This window comes from Ursus maritimus, unplaced genomic scaffold, assembly GCF_017311325.1.
Source record: "Ursus maritimus isolate PB19 unplaced genomic scaffold, ASM1731132v1 scaffold_30, whole genome shotgun sequence".
NCBI lineage: Eukaryota > Metazoa > Chordata > Mammalia > Carnivora > Ursidae > Ursus > Ursus maritimus.
The window spans coordinates 8858885-8883467 of record NW_024425564.1 but is presented as its reverse complement, the minus strand read 5'-3'; the positions used below and the strand labels follow the sequence as shown (position 1 = coordinate 8883467).

General features: G+C 46.4%; 2 protein-coding genes and 3 non-coding genes across 5 annotated transcripts; 2 read left to right on the top strand and 3 right to left on the bottom strand.

Moving 5' to 3' along the window:
* Window positions 1–6452: 6452 nt before the first annotated feature.
* On the top strand, window positions 6453–6524 carry TRNAM-CAU. Its single transcript has one exon. It is a non-coding gene; the product is annotated as a tRNA-Met (tRNA).
* Window positions 6525–11965: 5441 nt separating this feature from the next.
* Window positions 11966–12037, bottom strand: TRNAQ-CUG. Its single transcript has one exon. It is a non-coding gene; the product is annotated as a tRNA-Gln (tRNA).
* A 3958-nt stretch (window positions 12038–15995) lies between these two features.
* On the bottom strand, window positions 15996–16067 carry TRNAQ-UUG. Its single transcript has one exon. It is a non-coding gene; the product is annotated as a tRNA-Gln (tRNA).
* A 5815-nt stretch (window positions 16068–21882) lies between these two features.
* LOC103665072 (histone H2B type 1-C/E/F/G/I) lies at window positions 21883–22346 on the bottom strand. Its single transcript, XM_008692985.2, has one exon. It carries the CDS (start codon window positions 22315–22317, stop codon window positions 21937–21939), a length of 381 nt encoding a protein of 126 aa, XP_008691207.1. The 5' UTR covers window positions 22318–22346; the 3' UTR covers window positions 21883–21936.
* Window positions 22347–22620: 274 nt separating this feature from the next.
* On the top strand, window positions 22621–23090 carry LOC103665071 (histone H2A type 1). Its single transcript, XM_008692984.2, has one exon. It carries the CDS (start codon window positions 22646–22648, stop codon window positions 23036–23038), a length of 393 nt encoding a protein of 130 aa, XP_008691206.1. The 5' UTR covers window positions 22621–22645; the 3' UTR covers window positions 23039–23090.
* Window positions 23091–24583: the final 1493 nt, after the last annotated feature.

The window sequence follows — 24583 nt, the reverse complement described above, 5'->3', positions numbered from 1 at the left end:
AGGCTCTGCCTGCTCGCTGCGACGCCTGGTAGCTGCTCTCCGTCTCCGCGCAGCTCCCGGGCAGGGCTCTCCGTCTACTCCCCGCCTCGCTTGAAAGGCAGGACTTCACTTCTTCATAAAATTCCGCAAACAGAAACCATTTTTCTTTTCTAATATATGTACTTATTATTTTTTATTAGAGTTTGTAAAAAGCTGTTTCAGGTTCACAGCAAAACTGAGTACAAGGTACATTTACTGAGTTCTTATCACGGAAGGAAGTTGGATTTTGTTGAATGCTTTTTCTACCTCTTTTGATCTGATCATGTACTTTTTCTCTCTTAGCCTGTCGGTGTGATGGATTCCGTTAAGTGGTTTTGAATGTTGAACCAGCCTTGCACGCCTGGAAGAAATCCCACTCTGTCGTGGGATATCTTTTCATATGCCGTTGGAATAAATTTGCTATTATTTTGCTGAGGATTTTTGCATCTGGGTTCATAAGAGATGATGGTCTGTGGTCGTCTTTTCCTGTAATGTCTTTGATACTGGTATTAGGGTAAAGCTGGCCTCATAGAATTTTTGAAATACTCCCTCTGCTTCTGTCTTTTGAAAGAGATCACAGAGAATTGGTATAATGTGTTCCTTAAATGTTTGGCAGAATTCACCATGAGCTTATCTGGGCCTGAAATTTCTGTTTTGGAATGTTATTAATTATTGATTCAATTTTTAAAATACATATAGGCCTATTCAGATTATTTCTTCCTTCTTGTGTGAGTTTTGGCAAATTTTGTCTTCACAATTTCAATTGGTCCATTTCATCTAGGTTATCCAAACTGTGGGCATAAAGGTTGTTCGTAATAGTCCTTTATTATCCTTTTAAAATGAGTAGGATCTGTAGTGATGTCCCCTCTTTCAATTCTGATATCACTAATTTGTGCCCTCTCCCTTTTTTCTTAGTTAGCCTGGTGAGAGGTTGATTGATTTCATTGATTTTATTGATCTTTTCAAAGAATCAGCTTTTGGTTTCATTGATTTCCTGTTTCTAATTTCTGCTCTAACTTTTATTTATTTTTTTCTGCTTATTTTGGATAATTAGGTTTTCTTTTTCTACTTTCCTAGGATGGAAGCTTAGATGATTCATTTCAGATCTTTCTTTTCAAATATATGCATTCAATGCTAGAAATTTCCCTATAAGCATTTCTTCCACTGTATCCAAAAAAATTTGATAAGTTGTATTTTTATTGTCCTTTAATTTGAAATATTTTAAAATTTCTCCTGAGAATTTTTCTTTGATCCATATGTTATTTAGAAGTGTGTAGTTTAGTCTCCAGGTATTTGGGGATTTTCCTGCCATCTCTCTGTTATTGATTGCTACTTTAATTCCATTGTGGTCTGAGAGCAGACATGTATGATTTCAATTCTTTTAAATGTGTTAAGGTGTGTCTTATGGCCCAGAATGTGGTCTATCTTGGTGAATGTTCCATGTGAGTTTAAGAATGTGTGTTCTGCTGTTGTTGGATAAGCTGTCTGGAGATGTTGATTTCATCAAGGGAAAATTGAACCCCTTATCATTCTGTAATGTTCTTTTCTATCCCTGATAATTTTCCTTGTTCTGAAGTCTGCTCTGTCTGAAATTAATATAGTTACTTCTGCTTTGTCTTTACTAGTGTTAGTATGGTATGCCGTTCTCCGTTCATTGACCTTCAGTCTATGAGTCTTTATGTTTAAAGTGGATTTTTCATAGACAACATATACTTTAGTCTTGTTTCTCAGTCCCTTCTGACAATCTCTGTCTTTTAATTGGTGCATTAGACCATTGACATTTAAACTGATTTCTGATAGAATTGGATTAATATTTTCCATAGTTGTTACAATTTTCTATTTGTTGCCTTTGTTTTTCGTTCCTGTTTTTGTCTTTGTCTACTCTTTTTCTGTCTTTTGTGGTTTTAACTGAGCATTTTATATTATTTCACTTTCTCTCCTTTCTTAGCATATCAGCTGTACTTTTTTTTTTTTTTTTTCTTTTTTTTAGTGGTGGCCCTAGAGTTTGCAATATATATTTAGAACTAACCCAAGCCCACTTTCGAATAACACTGTGCCACTTCACAGATAGCGTGAATACCTTATAATAGCAAAATGATCCCAATTCCTTCCTCCTGTTCCATGTATCATTGTTGCCATTTGTTTTACTGATACATAAGCAAATTTATGTATACATACATACACATATACATACACAATCAAATATGGTGTTGGGATTATTATTCTGAACCACCTGTTATCAGTCAGATAAATTTAGAATAAGAAATACAAAAATTTTTATTTTACCTTCACTTATTCCTTCTCTGATGGTCTTTCTCACATAGATCCAAGTTTCTGATCTTTTATCATTTCCTTCTTCTAAAGAACTTCTTTTAACATTTCTTGCAAGACAGATCCACTGGCAGCAAATTCTCTCAATATTGTGTCTGGGAAAATCTTTCTTTCTTCTTCACTTTTTAGGGATAATTTCATAGAAAGCAGATGTCTAGATTGGTGGGTTTTTCTCTCGACACTAAATATTTCACCTCACTTTCCTTCCTTGCATGGTTTCTGAGAAGCTTTATCTTTCCTTCTCTGTAGGTAATTTTTTTCCCTCTAGCAGCTCTCAGGAATTTTTTTCTTTATCTTTGTTTTTCTGTAGTTTGAAAGTGATGCATCTGGGTATAATCTTTTTGGTATTTATTCTGGCTGGTGCTCTCTGGGCTTCCTGGATCTGTAATTTGGTGTCTGACGTTAATCTGGGAAATTTTTCAGTCATTATTGTTTCAAATATTTTTTCTGTTCTTTTCTGTTCAAATATCTTTTCTTTTCCATTATGCCTATGTAATGCCTTTCCAACTTATCACTGTTCTCGGATATTCTGTTCTCTTCTCTTTGGTCTTTTTTTTTTCCTTTGCTTTTCAGTTTTAGATGTTTCTACTAAGATATTCTCATGCTCAGAGATTCTTCACTCAGCCATGCCCAGTGTGCTAATAAGCCCGTCAGAGGTGTTCTTCATTTCTGTTACAGTGCTTTTGGTCCTTTCATAGAATTTCCCTCTCTCTGCTTATATTGCCCATGTTCTTGCATGTTGCCTACTTTACCCATGAGCACTCTTAGCACATTTACCATAGTTGTTTTAAATTCTGGGTCTCATAATTGCAGTGTCTCTGCCCTGGGTATGGCTCTGATGCTCACCCTGTCTCTTCAATTGTGTTTTCACTTTCTCTGGCTCATGCTTGATTTCTATCCTGCATGAAGCCAAGAACCCTCTTGGCTGGTCCTGTGGGACCCGTGTCTGGGTCCTCAGACCCATCCTGCCTGCATCATTCCCACGAGGCTCAAAGTCTGTTCCTGGTGAAGGGGTCTTACAGTGAGCTGGTCTCGTAGGCACAGTCTAATTACTTGACCAGTCTCGACCATCAACACCCCTCACCCCTCATGCCCTTTCTCCGGAGAACTTACTGAATCCAGAAACCGTAAATTAAATTTTTATTACTAAACAATATAGATGGGCAGATGCATATTGCTCAGAAACCACTGAGAGTCTCATGGTAATTCTTTCATTTAGTTAATTCATTCCATAGTGTTGCCAAGGGTCATTAATTTGTAGGTGAGAATGGCCGAGAACCACCCTAGCCATGCATGTATCTTTGATAAAACAGAAGTATTTTAAAGCCAATTTGACGACTTCTTGTTTCCCATCCTGCATATAAATTGTTTAGAAGTTGTCACTCCTGTCCTCATAATGAGAAAAAAGCTAAACAAACTGAAAACTAACAACTTTTCTTAGATCCATCAAAGAACTGAGGTCAACAGGGCAAACCGCTGCGTCCCGAATTGAGAGACAGGTGGCTGCCGAGCACCAGGGCTCGCTGGAGCCAACACCACGGAGGTCACTTCAACGACGAGTTGCTGGAGGCTCCCCGTGGACAAGCATGAAGTCAAAAACTGGTGGTGGCCCTGTCTTAGGGAGGTCCCCATACATTTGAGTTTACCTCTGGGAGTCCTACCAGGTTCTCCCAGTGAAGACTGGAGAACAAAATCTCCTCACGCTTGCCCTGGGGGAGGGCAACAGTGACCATTTAAAAATAGCCTGAAAGCATTCGGTTCTCCCTAACAAGGCCTGTGCGCAGGGGAAACTGTCCACCAGAGCCTAACAGACCTGGCAGGGGGTGGACACCCAGCTCCCAGCCTCCTCTAGCCTTCTGTGCTCACCCCAAGAGGGACAGGCGGCAAAAACTGAGCAGTGCTTGTGACGGTCCCAAAGGTCACAGCCTGAGGCTCAGGCTCACTGACCCACTGAGCCCTAGGCACAGAGTGCTTCCCCTCCGTCCCCTCACTCCTTGAATGACTACGGAAAGAACTGTACCTCGCAGACCTTACTTAAGACATCTCTAGGGAAAGCCAAACCCCACAGGGGAGGACAAGACAGGGCAGCAGAGAGACTTTAGCAAACCGAACACGGCATCCCTTCTAGCCAGGTAAGCCTAACAGCCCACACTGCAGGCCTACTGACCTCAGTTCCTTTCACCAGCGCTCGTGTTTGGCTTTCAAAAAAATGACAAGTCATGCTAAAAGACAAAAACATGATATTTAGAGACAGAGAAAGCCTGAGAATTAGATCTGTAGGGGAAATTTTTAGAGTCATCAGACCAGGAGTGTGAAACAACTATGATTGTTGTACCAAGGGCTATGATTCATGTACCAAGCTTTCAGGGGAGAGAATGTTTTTCTTTCCCCTCTTAGGGTCCCTGGTTGGGTCTGGAGATTAGACCCACAGAGACAGATGAACAGGAGGAATGCACACACATTTCTGTAAGTTTTACAGGGCGTGGAGCCTTCCTAAGGAAGGAAGACTGGAGAACAGGGCTAAAGCCTAGGGCTTTTATGTGGGGTTCGATGAAGAAGGCGGAACACCTCGTCTGGAGGGGAGCAAGGATAAGAGTCACGGCTGATTTCTCAGGAACCATGCAAGCATGAAGAGTGGAGTAAAGTATTTAAAGGGTTGAGAGAAACAACTACCAGTGTGGAATTCTGTTACAGTGAAGCTAACCTTCAATGTGCAGAAGAAAGAGACTTGGTCAGATGAGCCAGAGTAGAAGGCATACATTGTCATAGATGGGCCTTGCAGGAAAGGTGAAAAAGAAGTACTTCACAGAGAAGGCAGACGATGAAGTCTGCAGGGACTATGGAAGAACACTGCAGAAGGAGCACAGGAAGGAGATAGTGTCCAGGTCCCAGGGAGAGCTGCAGGGACCATGTGGGCCTCGGGGAGCAGAGGCTGGGGAACAAGGTAAGCTGCTGAATCTCACCCCTAGACAGTAAGTGCCAGGCCCCCAAGTCTGGGGGTCACAGGTCACCTCCGAGGTGGGCCTGGATCTGTTTTGCTGAGGATCCATCTTGTGCACGGGAATCCTTCATCTTTCTCCTGTTCTGCAATGTATTCCTAACCTCAGGCTGTCAGCCTGTTTCTTCAAGAAGGAAAAAACTCGAAAAGAATGGCTGGAGCGAAGGGTGGCAGAATTAGGCCACCCCCAAATCTGCCACTTTGGCATGAGGATTCTTTTGAGCTGAAGGCACCAGAGAAGAACCAGGTGCAAGAAAATCTCTCTGCCCTCCCTCCTACCCCCATGGGCCTCAACGCGGGACAGAAGTTTACAAAGGGGCCCATCCTCCCCTCTCCACGGGGCAAGACAAAAGTTAATCCCCAGGACAGCTCTAGACCCTTCTGATGGAGAAGGCACAAACTCGAGTCTGTGTGACACACCTACCCTTGCGTCCTGTGCTTGTCCCGGTCACCTCCCCGTGACTGGCCTCCCCCACACGTTTCTCTCTTTTGTCCTTAGCAGACGGTGGTACTGGAGTCCTTCCAGCCCACCTCTGGGAGGGGCTCCTTTCCCCCTGCGTCTCTTCCAGGCACGCAGGGGGTACACATGTTAATAAACGTGTGTTTCTTTTGCTGCTCTCTTGTTACAGAGTTCCCAGCCAAGGGCTTCCAAGGGTAGAGAGAACATGATTTTCCCTCCCCTACCGGAGTAACAGTAACGGACACCCTATGTGTCCTGGGGCTGGTCCACAAGTCCTCCGTGAAGGCACCTGAAAAGGCAGGTGCAGGAGCTGGTGACTGGGCAGAGGAAGGCTGTGCAGGGGCCGCGGGTGCCAGGGGCTGGAGGGCACGGGCCACGGGCTCGGCCTTGACTCTAAGCCCAAGGCAGAGGCAGAAACCGCAAGAACCCCGGGGCGGAAGCTAGGCTTCTGCGCACCTCCTCCCGTCGGGCTGGGCCCAGAGCAGCTCCCCCAGTTGAAGCCGGCTTCCCGGAGGAGGTGGTCCTGCAGAGGCCAGGCGGGAGCCGGGGGGCAGGAGAGGGAGAAATAAGGGAGATGTAAAACAGGCTGGCGAGGGGGCTGATCCTTCCCATGATAAATAATAAGAGCAAACTCTCTCACTGTGGAGCAGAGTGGCGCAGCGGAAGCGTGCTGGGCCCATAACCCAGAGGTCGATGGATCGAAACCATCCTCTGCTAGCCCTTTTTTTGATCCCTTGTGCCTGGAGGGAGAGGGCCTCAGAAAGTAAGTGCATGCCCCTTACTAAAATTCACCTCTGACATTACATCTGATTTCTAGAAATGCAGTATTTTCCTCCCTTCTCTCCAAATGATTACATAATTCCTTTCTTGCTCATTTCAAAGTAGAGGTAGATCTTACCTCTAGAAAAGAGAATTTTGCTCCCAACAGGTTAACCCACCTTCCAGGGAATAGAATCTACTTTTAGGTGGCACATGACTTTACATTTCCGTGCACATTTTCTTACACTTAAAGGAAAAACATTACTTCTGCCCGAGACCATTGGTTACCGTAAATCTATATTGCCTTTTTTTACTTGGGGGTGGGGGAGTTTTCTGCTTCTTTCATTCTTTTGTCTATGTCTATGCATGATTTTATTACATCCATTTCAAGTTGATGGCAATGGGCTGCAAATTCTTCTCTAAAGCAATTTATGTGCAGTCCCCGGGAAGATGTCTTTTATAGCCTCTCCTTGTCCATACCCACAGACACTGGATTCTTGGGAATGTTATGGGAAAAGCAAGAAGCAAAGAAGTTAAATATGAAATGGTAGAAAACATTGGAATACATGAAATTGAAGCATTTTGTGCATCAAATTCCATGGACAAACAAGGAAGAAAAATAGTAGTCTTTCTGATATATTTGCAGAAGAAACTGAGAGAAAATTACTAATTGAAATACTTTTAATGAGTGCCTAGAGTGTGGCAGGAAAATATAAACTCTTCTAAACAATGGAAATTCACAGAGCAAGATATCAAAAACAAAAATATTAATACAAATGTGTACGCAGTAGACCCGTTTTGTTCCCTCAGTTTAGGGGTGAAGATTCCTGTTTGGCAGGACCAACCATCTTCAATTTATTTTGCTTGCTTACCCCCTAAAAGCATTTTAACTAACTTTCAATGTCCAGGCAGAGGAGATTGGTTGAAGAAACAGTGACATATGGACTCAAAGAGAAGCACCATGCAGCTACGAAAATGACATAGACTGATTTCCAGGAGATATTGTTAAGGGGGGGGGTACAGATGAACATTATACTATGCTACCCTTTTTTAAGAAAGAAGGGGAGTTAGGAAAACCTACACGTACAGTATTGTTCACAGACAACCAGTGAAGCTGTTTTTCTTAGAGGGTAGTAGGGGGAAATTGAGTCCGGGAAGAATTTCTCTGAGTATACTTTTTGGCAAACTTTTTCCTCTTGAAAGTATGTGAATGTTCTACATTTTCAAAAATTAGTATTAAACCAGCAAGGATGGGAAGTGAAGGAAAGAAAAACAAAGCTGAAAGCAAATGAACTGAATTCTATTCCATCATCATAAAGATATGGAAGGGAAAAGAACATAATTTGTGAGCATGCCTCCCGAGGGTACACCGTTACTCTTAGCCAGGGGGTGGGAGGTCGGGGGGAACTGCAAACAACTCTTCAACTCTCTTTAGTAGAGGGTTTTTGGTAGTGGAGGGCCAAAAGCACTCTGAAACTACTGTAGGTACACAAGAAGCAGGTGAGTCAGCACTCCAACGGGCTGGAGCTAGGGGTCGCAGTGTGGAAGGAGGGACATATACAAATATGGAATGAGGGAATGCAAGAAAGCATACTGCAGAGACAGATTGGAGTTGGAGGTATCGTTGTGAGCTCATGATTCATAAAACATGTACATATGTGTATCTGCACATATATGCATGTAAGAATATAGGAATATATGTATATATATGTGCACAGGAATCCACATGCATTTCCTAGATCTTTCCATTAAAAGGACTAAGAAGCAGACATCATAGAAGCAATTAGTACACTAAGCTCCCAAATGCTGGTTTCTAATCCTTTTTCCTACTGAAAGATACCCGGGCATCTCTGGGAAACACCTGACTTCAGGGGGTGGGGGGCAGGGTAGATGGGAGTCAAGTCTGCAATGGTTGGTTATGCCAGAAAGTAAGAAAGTACAAGAAAGCTTACACGCATGACAGTGGTATGTTCCAAGGACACAGAAGCCAGCTTGAAGGGGCTTCCCCTGGCTAAATATGGGTAAATTTCAACACCAGTATAGTTAAGGGCAATAATGAAGCATAAACCATTGGGGGGTGGGGGAGATTCCATGAATTCACATTGATGAGTGATATTTAATTAACGGAGAAAAGGGAGGACTCTTGCTTAAAATAGAATATGGAGTGCAGACTGGTAAACAAGGAGAGAATTCTCTGAGGAGCCTTTACACTTGGGTGGTGCTGCCCCAACCAACGTGCTGCTGCACGTGGGCCTTCCAAGTGCCAGCGATGGTCACATTCTCTCCTCCTCACGGTGCTCATCTTCAGTTTGCCCACTGGACTCTTTAGCTCCCCACTCTGCTGTCACTCCTTTGCCTTCGTTCCCTGCCTGCAAGCTTCCCACGTGGGGACCAGTCCTGAGGCCTGGTTCTCCGCAGAGTCCCCACTGCCCAGCACCGGCCTGGGTCAGCATGGGAGTTCATAAACTCATGCCTGGAGCAGGACCTGGCATTTACCCTGACTTGACCCTCCCCAGAACCCCACGGCTCACTTTCACCTTTGGTCCCAAATCTGCTCTGTCTGTTCCCAGATGTCTTTGAGGTCTTTCTTCACCGACCCCAAAGTAGAAGTCTCTGAGAAGGCACAGAAAGGGGAGACCTGGACCACTGTCTGCATGGTAACGACTGCATTCATCGGGAGAACGAGCTTCCAGTCCATGCTACTCTCGGCCGTTGGCTTAAAGAGAAGGAACCACACTCGTCCTTCCTAACTTCGCGACATACACTCAGCTGCGAGCTGCAGAGGCTCCATACTTTGAAGGAGTCACCGTTTGTGGAAGTAGATGGAACATTCCCGGAGCTCACCCACAGGAAGCGAGGATTCACACTGAAGCTGCTCAGCATTCTCCAGCCGTGTCATTCCTGAGGCTCCAGGTCAGACGTACCCGGCTCAGAAGGAAGCTTCTCAGTTTTCCGACACGGAGCACCTGCTTTGATTCATGCATATTATAAAAACCTCAGGGCGAATCCAGGATTTGAAACTGCCACCCAGTCCGCAAGTCTCTAGTGGTGCCGCCGCAGAGAAGCGTGGTGCTGTTACCGTGCTTCGGACAGTTTCAGGCCTGAAAAGCAGTCCTTCCCTGCAGCTCAGAAAGCGCACAGACACAATACGTCAGCTTACTTCACGGGTAGGCAGGGAAGAGAATAAGGAAAAAAATCGAGGCTCGTGGTAGAAATAGAGAAGGAATAGGGAATCGTGGAAGAGAGAAACATAGGAGGGTCACAGACGGCCCTTGAGGTGTGGATCACGAAAATCAAAAGATGTCCCTCAGAGATGGAGCCCTTGGCTTGATTTGTGCAGACTATGAGCTGTATCATATTCCAAATATCAAACAAATGCTGAAGCCCTTTTATGACCTATGGATCCTTCAAAGCCTGCCAGGTTCACCCAGGAAGCTAAACAGAGATTGAAAGCACTGGAATCCAGCCCCCCAGTCTCTCCTCCAGACTAACTAGTTCATACGTATGCTCGCCAGCAGCCTCACTTGTCCTCAGTTCTTTACTAGAAGCTGGAAATTACAAAATGAAACATTATCGGAATCGCCAGCCTCCCCCTTTTATCTTCTTATTCCCCTGTACCTGAAAATTTCAAATACTCTAAGGGGAAGAATGCTGCAAGGGAATTAAAATGCATTAAAAGAGAATCTAATCAGAAAATTTTAGCATTGTCAGAAGTATACATGGGGGAAATAGATAAATTAAGAAATGGATACAAGGATAGATGGCAGTTAACATATGGCAAAGTTAGTATTTCAAGTCAGCAGGTAAAGGCGACTTTAAAATAAATTCTGATGGCACAACTAACTTGCCTATGGCGGAAAACAAAGGTGGACGTTTACCTCTCAACCGTGTAAAAAATCCAGTTCCAGATAGATTCATGATTTCAATACAAAATATCAGCTAACCAAACGCGTAGTTGCAATTAATAAGAGAACTCAGAGAAAACTTACTGGAAACTGTCGCATATTTGAGCAACGAGGCTTAATATAAATACTCTTCAATGAAAGCTTAGAAAATCATAATAAACCGTCCTAAATCAAACCACCTTAAATCAAATGTACACAAACAAAAGGAAAAAATCCGTCTGAAAATGAGAAATGAACCAGTCTGATGGAGGTGATAGAGGGGGCTGCTTTGGCCCATCACTTCATTGTTTTAACCAAGAACAGTGTCCTCAAGCAATTTTAATTCCTTGGAGTCTTTATGAATTTCCACAGTAATTTTGTGTTCTCACATATTGCTTTCCAGCGGTCTTCTAAAAGGTTTCCTCATAAATTTAAGTCACTCTGAAGAATGTATCTGCTAGCATATGGTAAAATGTGGACATGAAGAAAGAGTCCAATCAATGATTGGATTTTGGCCATTGGAAACTAAAAGCTCTAACAATTTGATATGCACTAGCATTCTCTAAAAACATACTTGGTGAAATAAGTAGGACAGAGAGAGACAAATACCAATACCATATGACCATTTGTATGTGGAATCTAAAACAAGAACAAACAAAAGAACTAATAGATACAGAGAACCAACTAGTGGCTACGGAGGCAGAAGGTGGCAAGACAGAACAGGGTCAATAGGTACAAACTTCCCGTTACAAGAGAGATCAGTCCCGGGGAGGTAATGCACATCACGGTAACTGTCATAGATAACACTGTATTGCATATCTGAAAGTTGCTAAGAGAGGAGATCTGAAAAGTTCTCATCACAAGTAAAAAAAAAAAAAAGTAACTATGTACAGTATTGGACGTTAACTAGATTTATTGCAGTGATCACTTCACAATATATATAAATATCAAATCATTATATGGTACACCCAAAACTAGTGTTATATATTAATTATACCTCAATTAAAAAAAATATGGCAGTTTAAAAAATGTTTAAAAAAATTCATGAATTCTTTCTTTTAAAAGTATTTCTATTCTATAACTGTCACAGAATTATATCCCAAGATATTGCATTTTTATGCTTAAAGGCTGTGATTAATTACCCTATCACACTAGTCTAAAACAGAAAAACATAAAAATTGAGGTATGATTTTTAGTTATTTCAAGTGTTTCTAAGTCTTTCTATTTTAAGTGTTTTTCTTCCAGTTTGAGTTGTCTTTAAATTTAACAGTATGCAATCAATAAAAAGTAAATATGTAATTTTTCATAAGTATACAGTATATGAAAAAGAAAACTGTATTGGAACTTAATGAAAGGGTTGGGATTCCGCGCCCGCCCCCCTTCCCCCCGCCATTTAGGTCAGGTATCTGTGGATGACAATTTCTAGGGCTAGAATGGAAAGGTTTTGGTAAAGGTAGTAAAATGATCAGTAGTTTACAGAAAGGAGCTAGGAATGGAATTAAAAGATTTACACTGAGGTCCCACCGAGATTTGAACTCGGATCGCTGGATTCAGAGTCCAGAGTGCTGACCATTACACCATGGGGCCCACCTGCTTGTGGTGTTTTCTAACGCTTAGATGACAGTTTTTCCTCCCCCAGGTCTCCTGACCTTCCTGTCTAAAAGGTCCATACCAGCGCGCTACGCTTTTCCTCCTCTGGGATGATGTGACGGTTACCTGTTGCACACCTTCGACACCAGAGTCTTACTGAGCAACGCTGACGTCAGACGCCAGGAATCCTCCCCTCACCCCCGAATTTCCTCCCCGAGGTTCGGGAACTGGGTGCCGGGCCCCCGCTTCTCCGCTGAAGCAGGTGAGGCCGTGGCGGAGCCCGAACCTTCCTCCCCGAGGCGCAGGCTCTGTGACAGGTGTTTCGTAGTGTTATCCCCCCCCAGGCTCAGGGCACCCTGAGGTGGGACCACTGTCGCTACTTTACTGGGGAGACACCTGAGGGCCCCCCTCTGCTTTCTCGATTCTGTTCCCTCCGCGAACAACCGTCCTAACTGAGAAGGAAGCCGGAGCCTGCGGACGCCCTGCGGGTCTCACCAAAGCCCCTGGCACAGCGACCCTCCTCCCGCACCTGTAGGCGGCGCTGGGGACCAGGACGGTCGCTGGGGCACCTGGGGGGGGGGGCTGGGGACCAGGAGGGTCGCTGGGGCACCTGTTGGGGGGGGCTGGGGAGCAGGCGGGAGGAGGGTCGCTGGGGCACCTGTGAGGGGGGCTGGGGACCAGGAGGGTCGGTGGGACACCTGTGAGGGGGGGCTGGGGACCAGGCGGGAGGAGGGTCAGTGGGACACCCGTGGGGGGGGGGCTGGGGAGCAGGCGGGAGGAGGGTCGCTGGGGCACCCGTGCGGGGGGGCTGGGGACCAGGAGGGTCGGTGGGACACCCGTGAGGGGGGGCTGGGGACGAGGCGGGAGGAGGGTCGCTGGGGCACCCGTGAGGGGGGCTGGGGACGAGGCGGGAGGAGGGTCCCCGCGGCCCTGGGGCACCTCGGGTCGGGGTGGGGGCCCTCAGAAGCGCTCCCGCACCAGCCCCGCGCCCTCGCGTCCTCCTCCCCGACGGAAAGCCGGCGCAGGGGAGGTCCCCCGAACTCACGCGAAGGCTCTGCGCCACCTGCCGCGCGCGTTGCCCGCACCCGCGTCGGCGCCCTCTGTCTGACCCACGCGGCCTCGGAGAATGCGCGCGCGCTTGTGGGGGGGGCACGTCTGGTAGAAAGCGGAGTGGCGTCCTGACCTGGCACCTGAGGGGGCTACGTGGGGGCCTGCCGCCCGCTCGGGGCGCGACGGCGCTCGGCGGAGGAGCGAGGGCCGCGGCCATTTCCTCAGCTGCGCGGGTTGTCCAGGTGCCTCCCGGGACTCGGGGCCGCGGCTGCGGGACCGCCGGGTGGAAAGGCCGTTTCCGGCGTGCGCGGGGTGGGGGCTGCCCCGCCGGGTTGCAGGGCTTCGCGGAGCCGCGCTTCGAGGGCGGCGCGCCCTCTGGTGGAGGGGCGGTAACGCGCAGCAAAGCGAAGCGAAACCAAAGAGCCCCCAGCACCCCAAACAGGGGCACCCCAACCCCACAACACGCTACTCTCCCAGTGAACACCGGGCTTCTTGAGGGATTCCCTTGCAAAGCGACTTCTGCAGGGTGGCTCTTACGGGACAATTGGGTCTTTTCTGGAAAGCTGGGCTGGGAATTTTCCTCAAGCTAGAACGGGTGGAGGATGGTCAAGGTCGGTTCGTTGTTGCACGGAAGTGGTAGGAGATCCTCAGGAGAGAGGGTAAAAGTCCTCCACAGGTGAGCCCCCACCCTCAGAACCTGGCAGAGATAAGGAAAAGGGCCTCACAAAGGAAATACTTTTAAACCTGCACTGAGAAATCTTCTCATTCCTTGACAAAACTAGGCAGATGAACACTCGTTTGATCCCATTTTTCCGAGGCCAAAGGGAAAAACAGGTCCAATGGCCTTGACCCTGCGGGGTTCAGAAGGTGCCCCTGACTTGAGCAGCAGCGGCTCTCCGTTTAGCAGACAACATAGCTGTGCTGCTCCTGGGCCACCTGCGGTCTCCTTCCCCCCTCAGCGGGCTGCGATGGAAGCCAAGGGCGGCACGAGTAGGAGCCCAGTACGTGCACAGTTCAGAAGCCAGTGTCTCCTTCCTGAGCCCTCAGAGAGGAAATAGAGACACCTTCAGCCCAAAACCTTGCTTCCTGGGCAGCACTCAAAAAGCTTCAACTTAATCACAAACGTGCAATTAGTGCTTTCCAGAGTCTAGGCCCCCGACAGGCACTGGGCTCCTTACAACCAACAGGTAATCAGAACTAGGCACATGCAGACCTCAGGATGACTGGGCAGGTATGCAGTGAGAGGAGCCTTTCGTGCCTGAGGCGAATTCTCACCCCAGACATGCAAAATGCAGTGGTCCACCCCCCACCCCCCCCACCTTTAGCTTCTGAGTGGCCTCATTAAGACAAGTCATGAATGGGGCCCTGGACTCTTGGTTTTGGATCAGGTCATGAACTCCCTGTCAGGGGACTGAGCCCCTGGTCTGGACTCCCCATTCAGCAGAGAGTCTGCTTCCCCTCTGCTCCTCCACCGCTCCCCCCTGTCCCCCGCTTGCTCGCTCTCCTCAAATAAATACATAAATAAATCTTAAAAAAAAAAAAAGTCATGGTTGACATCCATCTCCAAGGAGACTTGTGCTCCAGTCTTGGGCAGAGCTTGTTCTTAGCGCCGGCGTGGACTTGGGGTCATCGAAGGAGAAGCAGTCAGAAGAAATCTGGGAAGAGCAGAGCAGAACGTTTTGGAACCAAGCACGGAAGGAGCTCTTCTGGCTTCCGGGACGGTCAAACCCGATTAGGTGAAAGGCTCTGCACCCAGCAAGTGTTTGTGAACTCCGGCCGCGAGCCAGGGGCGTGGGACTGAGAAGGGAAAGCGGAACAGGCCCCAGGACGGATCCTTCCCGCAGGAGAACGTGCTGTCTTGAACAGGAGGGAGGGCCTACTGAACAAGCCGTTGGGACAGGTCTGAGAAGGGGCTTTAGGGTCCTGAGGAAACGCAGAGCAGGCACTTAAGCCCAGATAAAGGGGGCCAAGGATGGCCTCAGGGAGAAGGGCTGAAAGGTCTAAGTTACTATTTGAGGAATGGGTAGAGAATTGGACCTCATCACACGAGGGGAGAGAGGAGGGCAAAACCACTCCGCAGACGGAAAATGAGAAGAAGGGGGAAAATGAGAAAATAGAAATAAGTTCACCGGGCTGGTGACTAGAAGGTCGTGGGGGCGGGGGTACGTGAGCGGCAGGAACGGTGAAAATGAGGCTGGAGGTGTGGGCAGGTTAGGGCAGCAGCCAGCGACGGAGAAAGCCGCCCCTAGAAAGCCGCAAGGCTTGTGCGGCGTGAGCGTTCCCCGCGGCGACCCGAGGGGCGGCCGCCTGCAGCTGCGAGAGCGCGGCCTCGGGGCACGACTCGGCTGAGCGCAGGGCACCCTGACAGACGACGCGCACCCCAGAGCTGGCAGCGGCGGGGCCTGCGGGGCCCGGAGAGAGCGCCGCAGACCGCTAGCCGCGTGCTCGGCCCGCGTGCGCGCGGACGCCGGCTCCGAGAGTCGGGGAGAAAGGCGGGGACAGCGCGCCCAGGTCGGCTCCTCGCCCCTTCTCCGGCCGCGCGTCCCGCTCGGGTCTCGCAGGACTGGGGCCGTTCTTTCTAACACACAAGGCCTCCGCTGTGCACACACAAATTCCTCTCTGGGCGCCAAGCGGAGGGCTGAGGTCGGAGCCACGCCCTCCCCCCCACACCCTCTCCCGCCCCGACCCCCACCCGGATTTGGGCCCAGCTCAGGATTGGCGGCCGCTTCTGCGTGCGCGGCTCTCCGCCCCGGTCTTGCTCCAGCACGTGGGCTCAGACTTCCGATAATATTATTGCTCCTTCTGGCTGCCGTATTGGCTGGATTACTGGGGGGAAAAAATGCTAGTTTTAAGAAAGGAGATAGCAGAAAGAAAAATGGAAAAAATTTGCAAAGTAAAGTTTCTAAGGTCCCACCGAGATTTGAACTCGGATCGCTGGATTCAAAGTCCAGAGTGCTAACCATTACACCATGGGGCCGGCGGGGGCCGTTGCCTCTCAGGTAACTCTTGTGATAAATATGCATCACTGCGGCACCAAATCCTAATTACTAAAATTAAAAGATTTTTTTCCCTCTTTTTCCGACGAAACTGCACCTTACAGGGGTATTTTGGAAACGTGTGAGCGTTGTGGTCGTCTCCGTGGATGGGGGCACAAATGGCTTGTACAGGTCAGGACCAGAGAGGCTGGAAGTCCTGAAATTCTCGGGACAGTCTTAGACAAAGAATAATCCTTGAGATCGCACAGCTTTCGTAAACTGATCTTGTATGTTTCATCTGGTTTTCAGGGGCCTTTTTTAATAGTGACATTCCTGCTCCCGCCTTTGTCCCCTTCTATCCATCCTGAATCATCACATACACAACTTGTCGGGCAGTGTAGGACCTTGTTAGGATTTTGACTTTTATTCTGAGGTGGGAGGTCACAGCTGCTGGGTGAGTGTCCTAGGAGACTCACCTTTGGAATGGTAAGTCTGACCGTGGTGAGGCCACCACCGTTTTAAGAAGCCCAAACCAGAGATAGTAGAGCTCTGGATGACAGTCCCCGTGGACAGACATGTGAGTGAAGACACCTGCAGATGATTCTAGCCCTCAGCACCTATCCCAAGAACCACCCCACGTCAGAGAACTTCTGGCTGAGGCTCCAGACATCCCCCAGTGCATCCTGACCACAGAGGCCATGAACTTAACAAAATGTTTGTTTTATGGCACCAGATTTTGGGCTGGCTTACTATGCAGTAACAGTAACTAAAAAAACCCCTCTAGAAACAGCAGTTGTCCCTAACGACTCCCTCAGTATTGCCCAAGATGACTGCCCTCAATTTCTTTTGTCACCATAAGTAATACGTTGATGAACGTCAGTGCTCATGTCTTCTTGTGCGCGTGTTTAAGATCTTGTCATACACTTCCAAAAATGATTGTTTACAAATTCGTTAGGGAAAAGTTAAAAATATGAGGTAGATGAGTAAGGATAAGAAAACTCCCCCCAAAGACATCCTCTAAGTGCTATGTATTGCTACTACATTAAGCAGTAAATAGCCATCTGTGGGCACGTCAATCCATTCCCGACCCTGTCTTGGTGCTGGGGGTATGTGTGATTGGGAACAAGATGCCTCTGTTAGAATTCACCTCTTTAGGGAGAGTTTTACAAAAATGTCATTTGCTTTCCTAGATCTAGATCCTAGCAGAGGTGGGCCATCTTCTCTTATTTTGCAGAGCTTATCCTCAACTATTTAAAAACCTTCAGGGTTTTGAGGCTCAATGCAAGAATTAAGTTGGACTCAGAGAAAGAGGCAGACATGTGAAGCTCAAAACTTCTCACCCCATCCACAACCACACCAGCCTCTCTTGCTGTTTCCAGAGCATGCTAAGCAGGGAGCTGACTGGTGTACTTCGCCCTCATTCCTTCCGCCCGGAGTAGCTTCCCCCAGATGGTGATTCCTCAGCACTTGCTGCCAGTGGTGCCCCAATGAGGCCCTGTGCATACCCTCCTGCCCGTTGCGACTCCCACTTCCTTCCTTTATGTTTTACAAGCTACTTCATCAAGGAGCTGACATATCACAGGTTTTATTAATTTGTTTCTTATTGTCTGGCTCACTCCTCCCCTCGATGTACCGCAAGAACAGAAACACTCACAGGCTTTTTTCACTGTCTCTACTCAATGCTAGACTAGTTCCTGCCATATAATAGATGGTCCTATTTTATGATTAAATACATTAATTTTCTTTACACACAGAGGTAAAGTTATTGGCTCTCCAATGATTTCCCTGACTTATAACTGGAATTTGCAATAATGTGTATATTCTTCTTCTTCCCTTGATGCGTGATGCTTAATTATGTTCCTGTTACACACATGATCTCAAGCTCTGTGGGTTATTCAGACCTTTGTTACAGTTCCTATCTTGTCAACATGTTCTGAGACAGACTGAAGAGTAAGTTCATAGAGGAAAATATGAAGTTAAAGGAAATCAATTTAGAAAAGAACCTTGCATGAAAGAAGATGGGGAATGTTTCTATACTAGACATATAAAAAGAAAAACCAAAGAAGACCCTTATTACTGACAATAAGCCAATAAGTACTTATGAAAGAAGGATCTCCTGGATGGTAGAAGACAAAGCCCCATCAAAGGATGCTACATGCCCCGATTCTGTAGTATGAAATAAAATCCTCTTCAACCTCTTTTCTGTTTCTTCATGTAAAATATGAATTCAAGGCTGCCCTATGTGGCCCTGCCTGCATACCATGTTGCCTAGCCAATATGGAGTTCTGGGCCAGTGTTCAAAGCTGTCACCCAGTTGTTTTCAGTGAATTAAAACACAGGAGTGTCATTTGTTTTGTAAGGGGTCTCCTGGGACTTCCAAATGCTGGACATTGTTGCACAGATCTTAGACCTGTATCCGCGCAGGGTGCCATTCTGATCCCCTGGCTTACTTGATTATATGCTACAAAGGTAACAATGTTGTGTATGAAGTCTCGCCTTTTAACCGGTAATAAATACTTGTACGATTCCTCTGCTAGTGTCAAAATAAACCAGTGATAGTTTCTTTTTCTCCTTCATGCTCATGGAACAAAGAAATCTTATGAATGCTGGATTGATTTAATAAATAATTTGAGAGTCTGCTTCACTTAAATAACCATACACTGTTATACTGGCATCTAGAATTTTGCGTATTTCAGAATCTTACTCGATAAGTTCTTCACAATTCTTACCTAGTTGTTTTATCTTGAGATCCTGTCATCATTTTAAGGAGCCTGTGCCTGGTACAGAATGAAGCCCTGGGTTTAACATTCCGTCAGACTCCTTGCTCAGCTCCTTGGGCTGCTCCCTTCTGCCTACCCTTGGAGACTCTAGCCCCACCAACTGATTCCTGGAATGTGATACCCACTTTCTTACTTCATCTGCCTAGAATAGTTTTTTACTACCCCAAACCCTACCGGGAATATTATCTATCTTGTACTCTGGGGCTTTCCACACACATCTTTACTGAGGCATTTATTGATCAATATTATTTTATTAATATTTGAGCCGGGGGATTATCAGATTTATTTATTTATTTATTTATTTATTTATTCATTTATTTATTCATTCATTCATTTATTCCCTGGCAATGCATACATAATTTAAAATTCAAAGAGCATAAAAGGGTTAAATTGAAAAGATTCTCCCTTCATCCGTGGCATTTTACCTAGTATCCTTCTAGAGATGTTTTACAATCATATAAACATACATGTAGAAAATTCTACTGCACACTGTCCTGCACTTTTTGCACTTGCCAGTAGATCTTGGAAATCATCACATATCAATATCTGGAGAAGCCTGATAATACACAGTGGTTATGAATAGGTCTTCTGAAGCTAGATTTTTTAAAAAAAATAAGTTTTTGCTACATATTAGCTGTGCAACCTCAGGCAATTTACTGAAACTCTCTGAACCCCCATTTCATAATCTATAAAACTGGCATAGTACTCGTAAGGTTGTTATAAAAATTAAACAATTGGATGTATGTAAGGAAGCTTTTAGGACATTATCTGGCAAGCAGTAAATACTAGCTACTGTTATTATGAAAAAGAGCATTCTCATTTGTTTTTACCATCAGATAGAATAATGCACTGTAATTCATTCCTTTGTTTTTGATCAGTCAGATTGCTCCTATGCCATTTTGCACATTTTCAAGGATGGTGCAATCCCAGAGGTAGGGTTTCTGGGTGTAAAACTATGTGCACTGTTTTGAGAGATATTGCCAAATTTTCCTCCATGAAAGTTTTACCTATTTTCAGGGCCACCAGTGGTGACTGAGAATTAAGATCACAGAGTCTTATTCAGGAATTGCCATTCCTAACCCAACACACAATGACCAGCCTATAGTGAATAGTAAATGCTAAATAAAATGTTAGTTAATTGGGTGGAAGAATGGTTTAGGAAATACAGTTGGCTTTTGGGGGACAGCAAGGAAAGCATTTTATTTATTTATTTATTTATTTATTTATTTATTTATTTATTTCTTAAAGATTTTATTTATTTATTCGACAGGATAGAGACAGCCAGCGAGAGAGGGAACACAAGCAGGGGGAGTGGGAGAGGAAGAAGCAGGCCCATAGGGGAGGAGCCTGATGTGGGGCTCGATCCCACAGCACCGGGATCACGCCCCGGGATCACGCCCCGAGCCAAAGGCAGACGCCCAACCGCTGTGCCACCCAGGCGCCCCAAGGAAAGCATTTTAAAATCCATTTTGGCATCTTGTTTGCTAATAAAGTCACCGAAGATTATTGGAAGACAGGGTAGAAATTGATCACTTTTATTGATCACTCTGAGTTGGGCTACTATTACAGAGATGTATTTTAGAACCTGGAAAGAGTAATAAACGAACATTACTGCAGTTTTATTAATACCTTAATAAACAGAGTGCAACAGAGTGGCAGATCCTAAGTAGAATTTTGGCCAGACTACAATTGATTTATTGGCTTTCCTGTAGCAAAATGCTTCCCTATTGTAATAATGAGTCTTCACATTTATTATTTCATATGATTCTAATACATATGAAAAGATACAAGGGCAAAAAGACAAATGAACATTGAGAGACTAAGAGCTGGAAGCCCCATTTAAATTTACCATTACAATCTTCAAGTTATTCCCATTTTATGGAAGAAAGATATGGAGAGCCCTGTCTTACGTAATTTGGTGCAAGACACAGAGCCAAGAAGTGGCCTAGTTGGGCTAAGAACCTAGCCCGGCTCTGGGAACACAGTTAATGCCCAATAAATTTGAATAAATGAGTAGTTATCATGAAAGAATGACTGATAAAAACAAAGGCCTGTTTTCAGTCTTCATTTGCACTTTCCATTCTCACATAGGTGGGGATTATGACCTGAAACAGGCAGTAGATCGTACTACAAGCAGGGACTCAAACTTTGGCAGCTTAAGTTCCATTCACCCCATTTTTCGCTGTGTGACCTTGCATAAGTTACTTCTGTTTTACCTTATTTGAGAGACGGAGATGACTGTCCCTACTTCACAGAGGTGTTCTAAGAAGTTAGCACACCCCGAGCCCTGTGACAAGCCGCATTGTACTGCGAGCGTTTGCTAACAGTAAGTACAGACCAGGACTCAGCGGTTAAACAGACCCATGCTCACAGGCAAGGGGTGGGGCTGAAGCCAGAAGCCGATCTTTTCATCCCTATTCCAAGTTGAAGAACTTCATCGTACCTTGTGACCTCATTTGCAGTTTGGCAAGTAGCAAGCGGAGACCCACATTCACTAACGTCTTTTTCTTGCCTCAAATATTCATACCAGAGTCCACAGCACCCTTTATCCCCCGCGAGGGCACCGCAAAGACGGCCTCAGGGACTCACGAGAAGCTTCGGCACGTACCTCCCTGCCTCCACTTTTGGAAGGAGGAAGGGGCAGAACCGAACGGTGAGGCTTTCCCGCCCGCGCTGCTCTAGTTTTCAATTTGGTCGGAAGGGTTCAAGCAAGCCTGTGACCCCGCCCCTTCCCTCTTTAGTGCCCCTATTTTTGACTTTTGTCCTTGGGGTTTCCGTCTATACCGTCAAAATCAGGTCTAGCTGTGGCAAAGGAACGAGGAACTGGGACTGAGTAAGGGGGGGGGGGTGCCAAGAGCTACCATAAGGTGCTGCACGACAACACGCAGGCACCTCGAAACCCGCCATCCGGCTTCAACTATAGGAGACCCGCGGGTTGCTCAAGGTGTTCCTGGGGAAAGTCATCCGGGTCGCTGTCACCTACACGGAGTAATATGCGCTTTTCAATAGGCAAAGTGCAACAGCTTTTTCTTGGTAAAACTTAAGTGGCTCTGAAAAGAGCCTTTGGGGTTGATTGTGCCTCGGAGCGCACTCACTTGGAGCTGGTGTACTTGGTGACGGCCTTGGTGCCCTCGGACACTGCGTGCTTGGCCAGCTCCCCGGGCAGCAGCAGGCGCACGGCCGTCTGGATCTCCCTGGACGTGATGGTCGAGCGCTTGTTGTAATGCGCCAGGCGCGACGCCTCGCCCGCGATGCGCTCGAAGATGTCGTTGACGAACGAGTTCATGATGCCCATGGCCTTGGACGAGATGCCGGTGTCGGGATGCACCTGCTTCAGCACCTTGTACACGTACACCGAGTAGCTCTCCTTGCGGCTGCGCTTGCGCTTCTTGCCGTCCTTCTTCTGCGCCTTGGTCACCGCCTTCTTGGAGCCCTTCTTCGGGGCGGGCGCGGACTTCGCTGGCTCAGGCATGGTGGACACAACACCGAGAGCGCTCTGAAAAAAAAAGAGTAATAGCGTGAAGAAGAAAAAGCAACTTGTCCCTTTTATATAGAAGCCCTTATGCAAATAAGGTGTAAGTTACAGTCCTGTATCTGATTGGTGACTATTAAGGGCAACGTCAGACGTTAGTTCTGCCCAATCAGAATGCAAGGATCCCAAAGTCGCACTTTCATTGGTTACTATAAAGCCCCAAATTTAACCAATGCAAAACCTTCTTTTTCGCGCGCTCAGGGGTTATAAAAAGTGCCCGGCTTGGCCTTTGGCTTCGGTACCTGCTTTCGGTGCAGTTAGGGTCGTGATGTCCGGACGCGGCAAACAGGGCGGCAAGGCTCGCGCCAAGGCCAAGACGCGCTCCTCGCGGGCCGGCCTCCAGTTCCCGGTGGGCCGTGTGCACCGCCTGCTCCGCAAGGGCAACTACGCCGAGCGGGTCGGGGCCGGCGCGCCCGTGTACCTGGCGGCCGTGCTGGAGTACCTGACGGCCGAGATCCTGGAGCTGGCGGGCAACGCGGCCCGCGACAACAAGAAGACGCGCATCATTCCGCGCCACCTGCAGCTGGCCATCCGCAACGACGAGGAGCTCAACAAGCTGCTGGGCAAAGTCACCATCGCGCAGGGCGGCGTCCTGCCCAACATCCAGGCCGTGCTGCTGCCCAAGAAGACTGAGAGCCACCACAAGGCCAAGGGCAAATAGAATCGTGGTTTAACTTGCCACACATAACTCTCCTAGTCAAACCAAAGGCTCTTTTAAGAGCCACCTACAAATTTCTATGAAGAACTGAACACTTTCAAAACCTTTCACCGTTTGAATTTCTAAGGACAGCAGTTCACATTATCTTCACAGCTTGGGTTAAGGGATGGCAAATTGATCAAGGTTCCCCTTTTGTGAAGCCTGAAATTTTGAAAATCCTGTGCCTTCATGCCATCTTAAGAGTTGGTGCATAGAATATTCTAAACGAGGGATTTGGGTTCAGCTGCATTTGGTAATGGAGGATTATGCAGTGTCTCCTTAACTTTTCAATACTGGCTTTCTTCACCTCTCCTATTTTAAGCCTCTTAAAGGGGTGAATTCTGGTCTGGCAGTGGGTTTCTTGGAGGCAAACAGCAGTTTCAAAACCTTGTTTCTTGGCTCTTGGTAATTAAAGACATCCTTACGTGCAGGGATTGACCCTTTAGAGTTCTGAGACACCTGTTTTCACATTGCTAAGTTGAGGAAATAATTTTAATCAGCCTCTTGAAAAGTTAAGGTAGCTGATTAACTGATGCTCATTCCTCTGTTTTTAAAATGCGTTTATCTTGGTCTTTGTGACTTAGAGGTCTTGATGCACGAATAGAATTAGATTCTATAATTACCTGCCTGGGTGACTTCTAGCTCAGGAGGCATCAAGATCCATTATGCTATGTGAGGAACGTATCCTATGGTTTTGCCAGTTGCTAAAGAGAAGTGTTAGATGTAGATGCCAAGGGGTGGTGTATTTATCCCTACTTAGATTACTGGTGGTGGGGAATTAGATTCTTTAAGACAAAGGAATTAGGAGTAATTCTGTTAAATTGCAGACATACAATGCTTCATGCTCATGGCAGAGCCAGCCCCTCCGCCCCCAAATTAATAAAAGAAGACAGTAGGTTTCTTTTATAATTTTGAATTTCCAGTATAGCAGAAAAATAAAGCATGCTACAATGGGATTGTCTTATATTACCTGAAAATGAGAAGAAGTCCATGTAAGGATGTATTTCTCTGTGAAGTTACTTGCCTTGGATTGCTCACATGCAAATTAAATTTTTCTAGCTGAAAAATAAAAACAAATCTTAAATGTAAGTATTCAAAGAATAAGAAATTGAGAGGAGAGGGTATAGAATTGAGCTGTCCCATGTGGTAACATCTAGCTAATTGTGGCTGGTAATCACTAGGCAAGGCGCTGGTCTGACCCTAGTAAGTGCAGAACCTATAAAATACACTGTATTCTTCAGGGTTCGTACAAAATAAAAAGGAATGTACGCTAACAATTGCTGACTACATGTCGAAATGAATGTTTTGGATATATTGTGTTAAGCAAAATATTATTTAAAATAATTTTTCCTGGTTTTACTTCGTTCTAATGTGGATCCTAGAAAAATACTATTTCTTTTATAGCTTGCACTTGTTTCTACTGGAAAACATATATTGAGGTCATGGGCAAGTCATATCAGGGCATTTGGGGCACAATGAAAAGTTCGAGTCCTTAACCAATCCGGTTTC

Bases quoted from the DNA above. Each gene is read 5' to 3' on its own strand.
- LOC103665072 (XM_008692985.2), bottom strand. From the start codon at position 22,317: ATGCCTGAGCCAGCGAAGTCCGCGCCCGCCCCGAAGAAGGGCTCCAAG.
- LOC103665071 (XM_008692984.2), top strand. From the start codon at position 22,646: ATGTCCGGACGCGGCAAACAGGGCGGCAAGGCTCGCGCCAAGGCCAAG.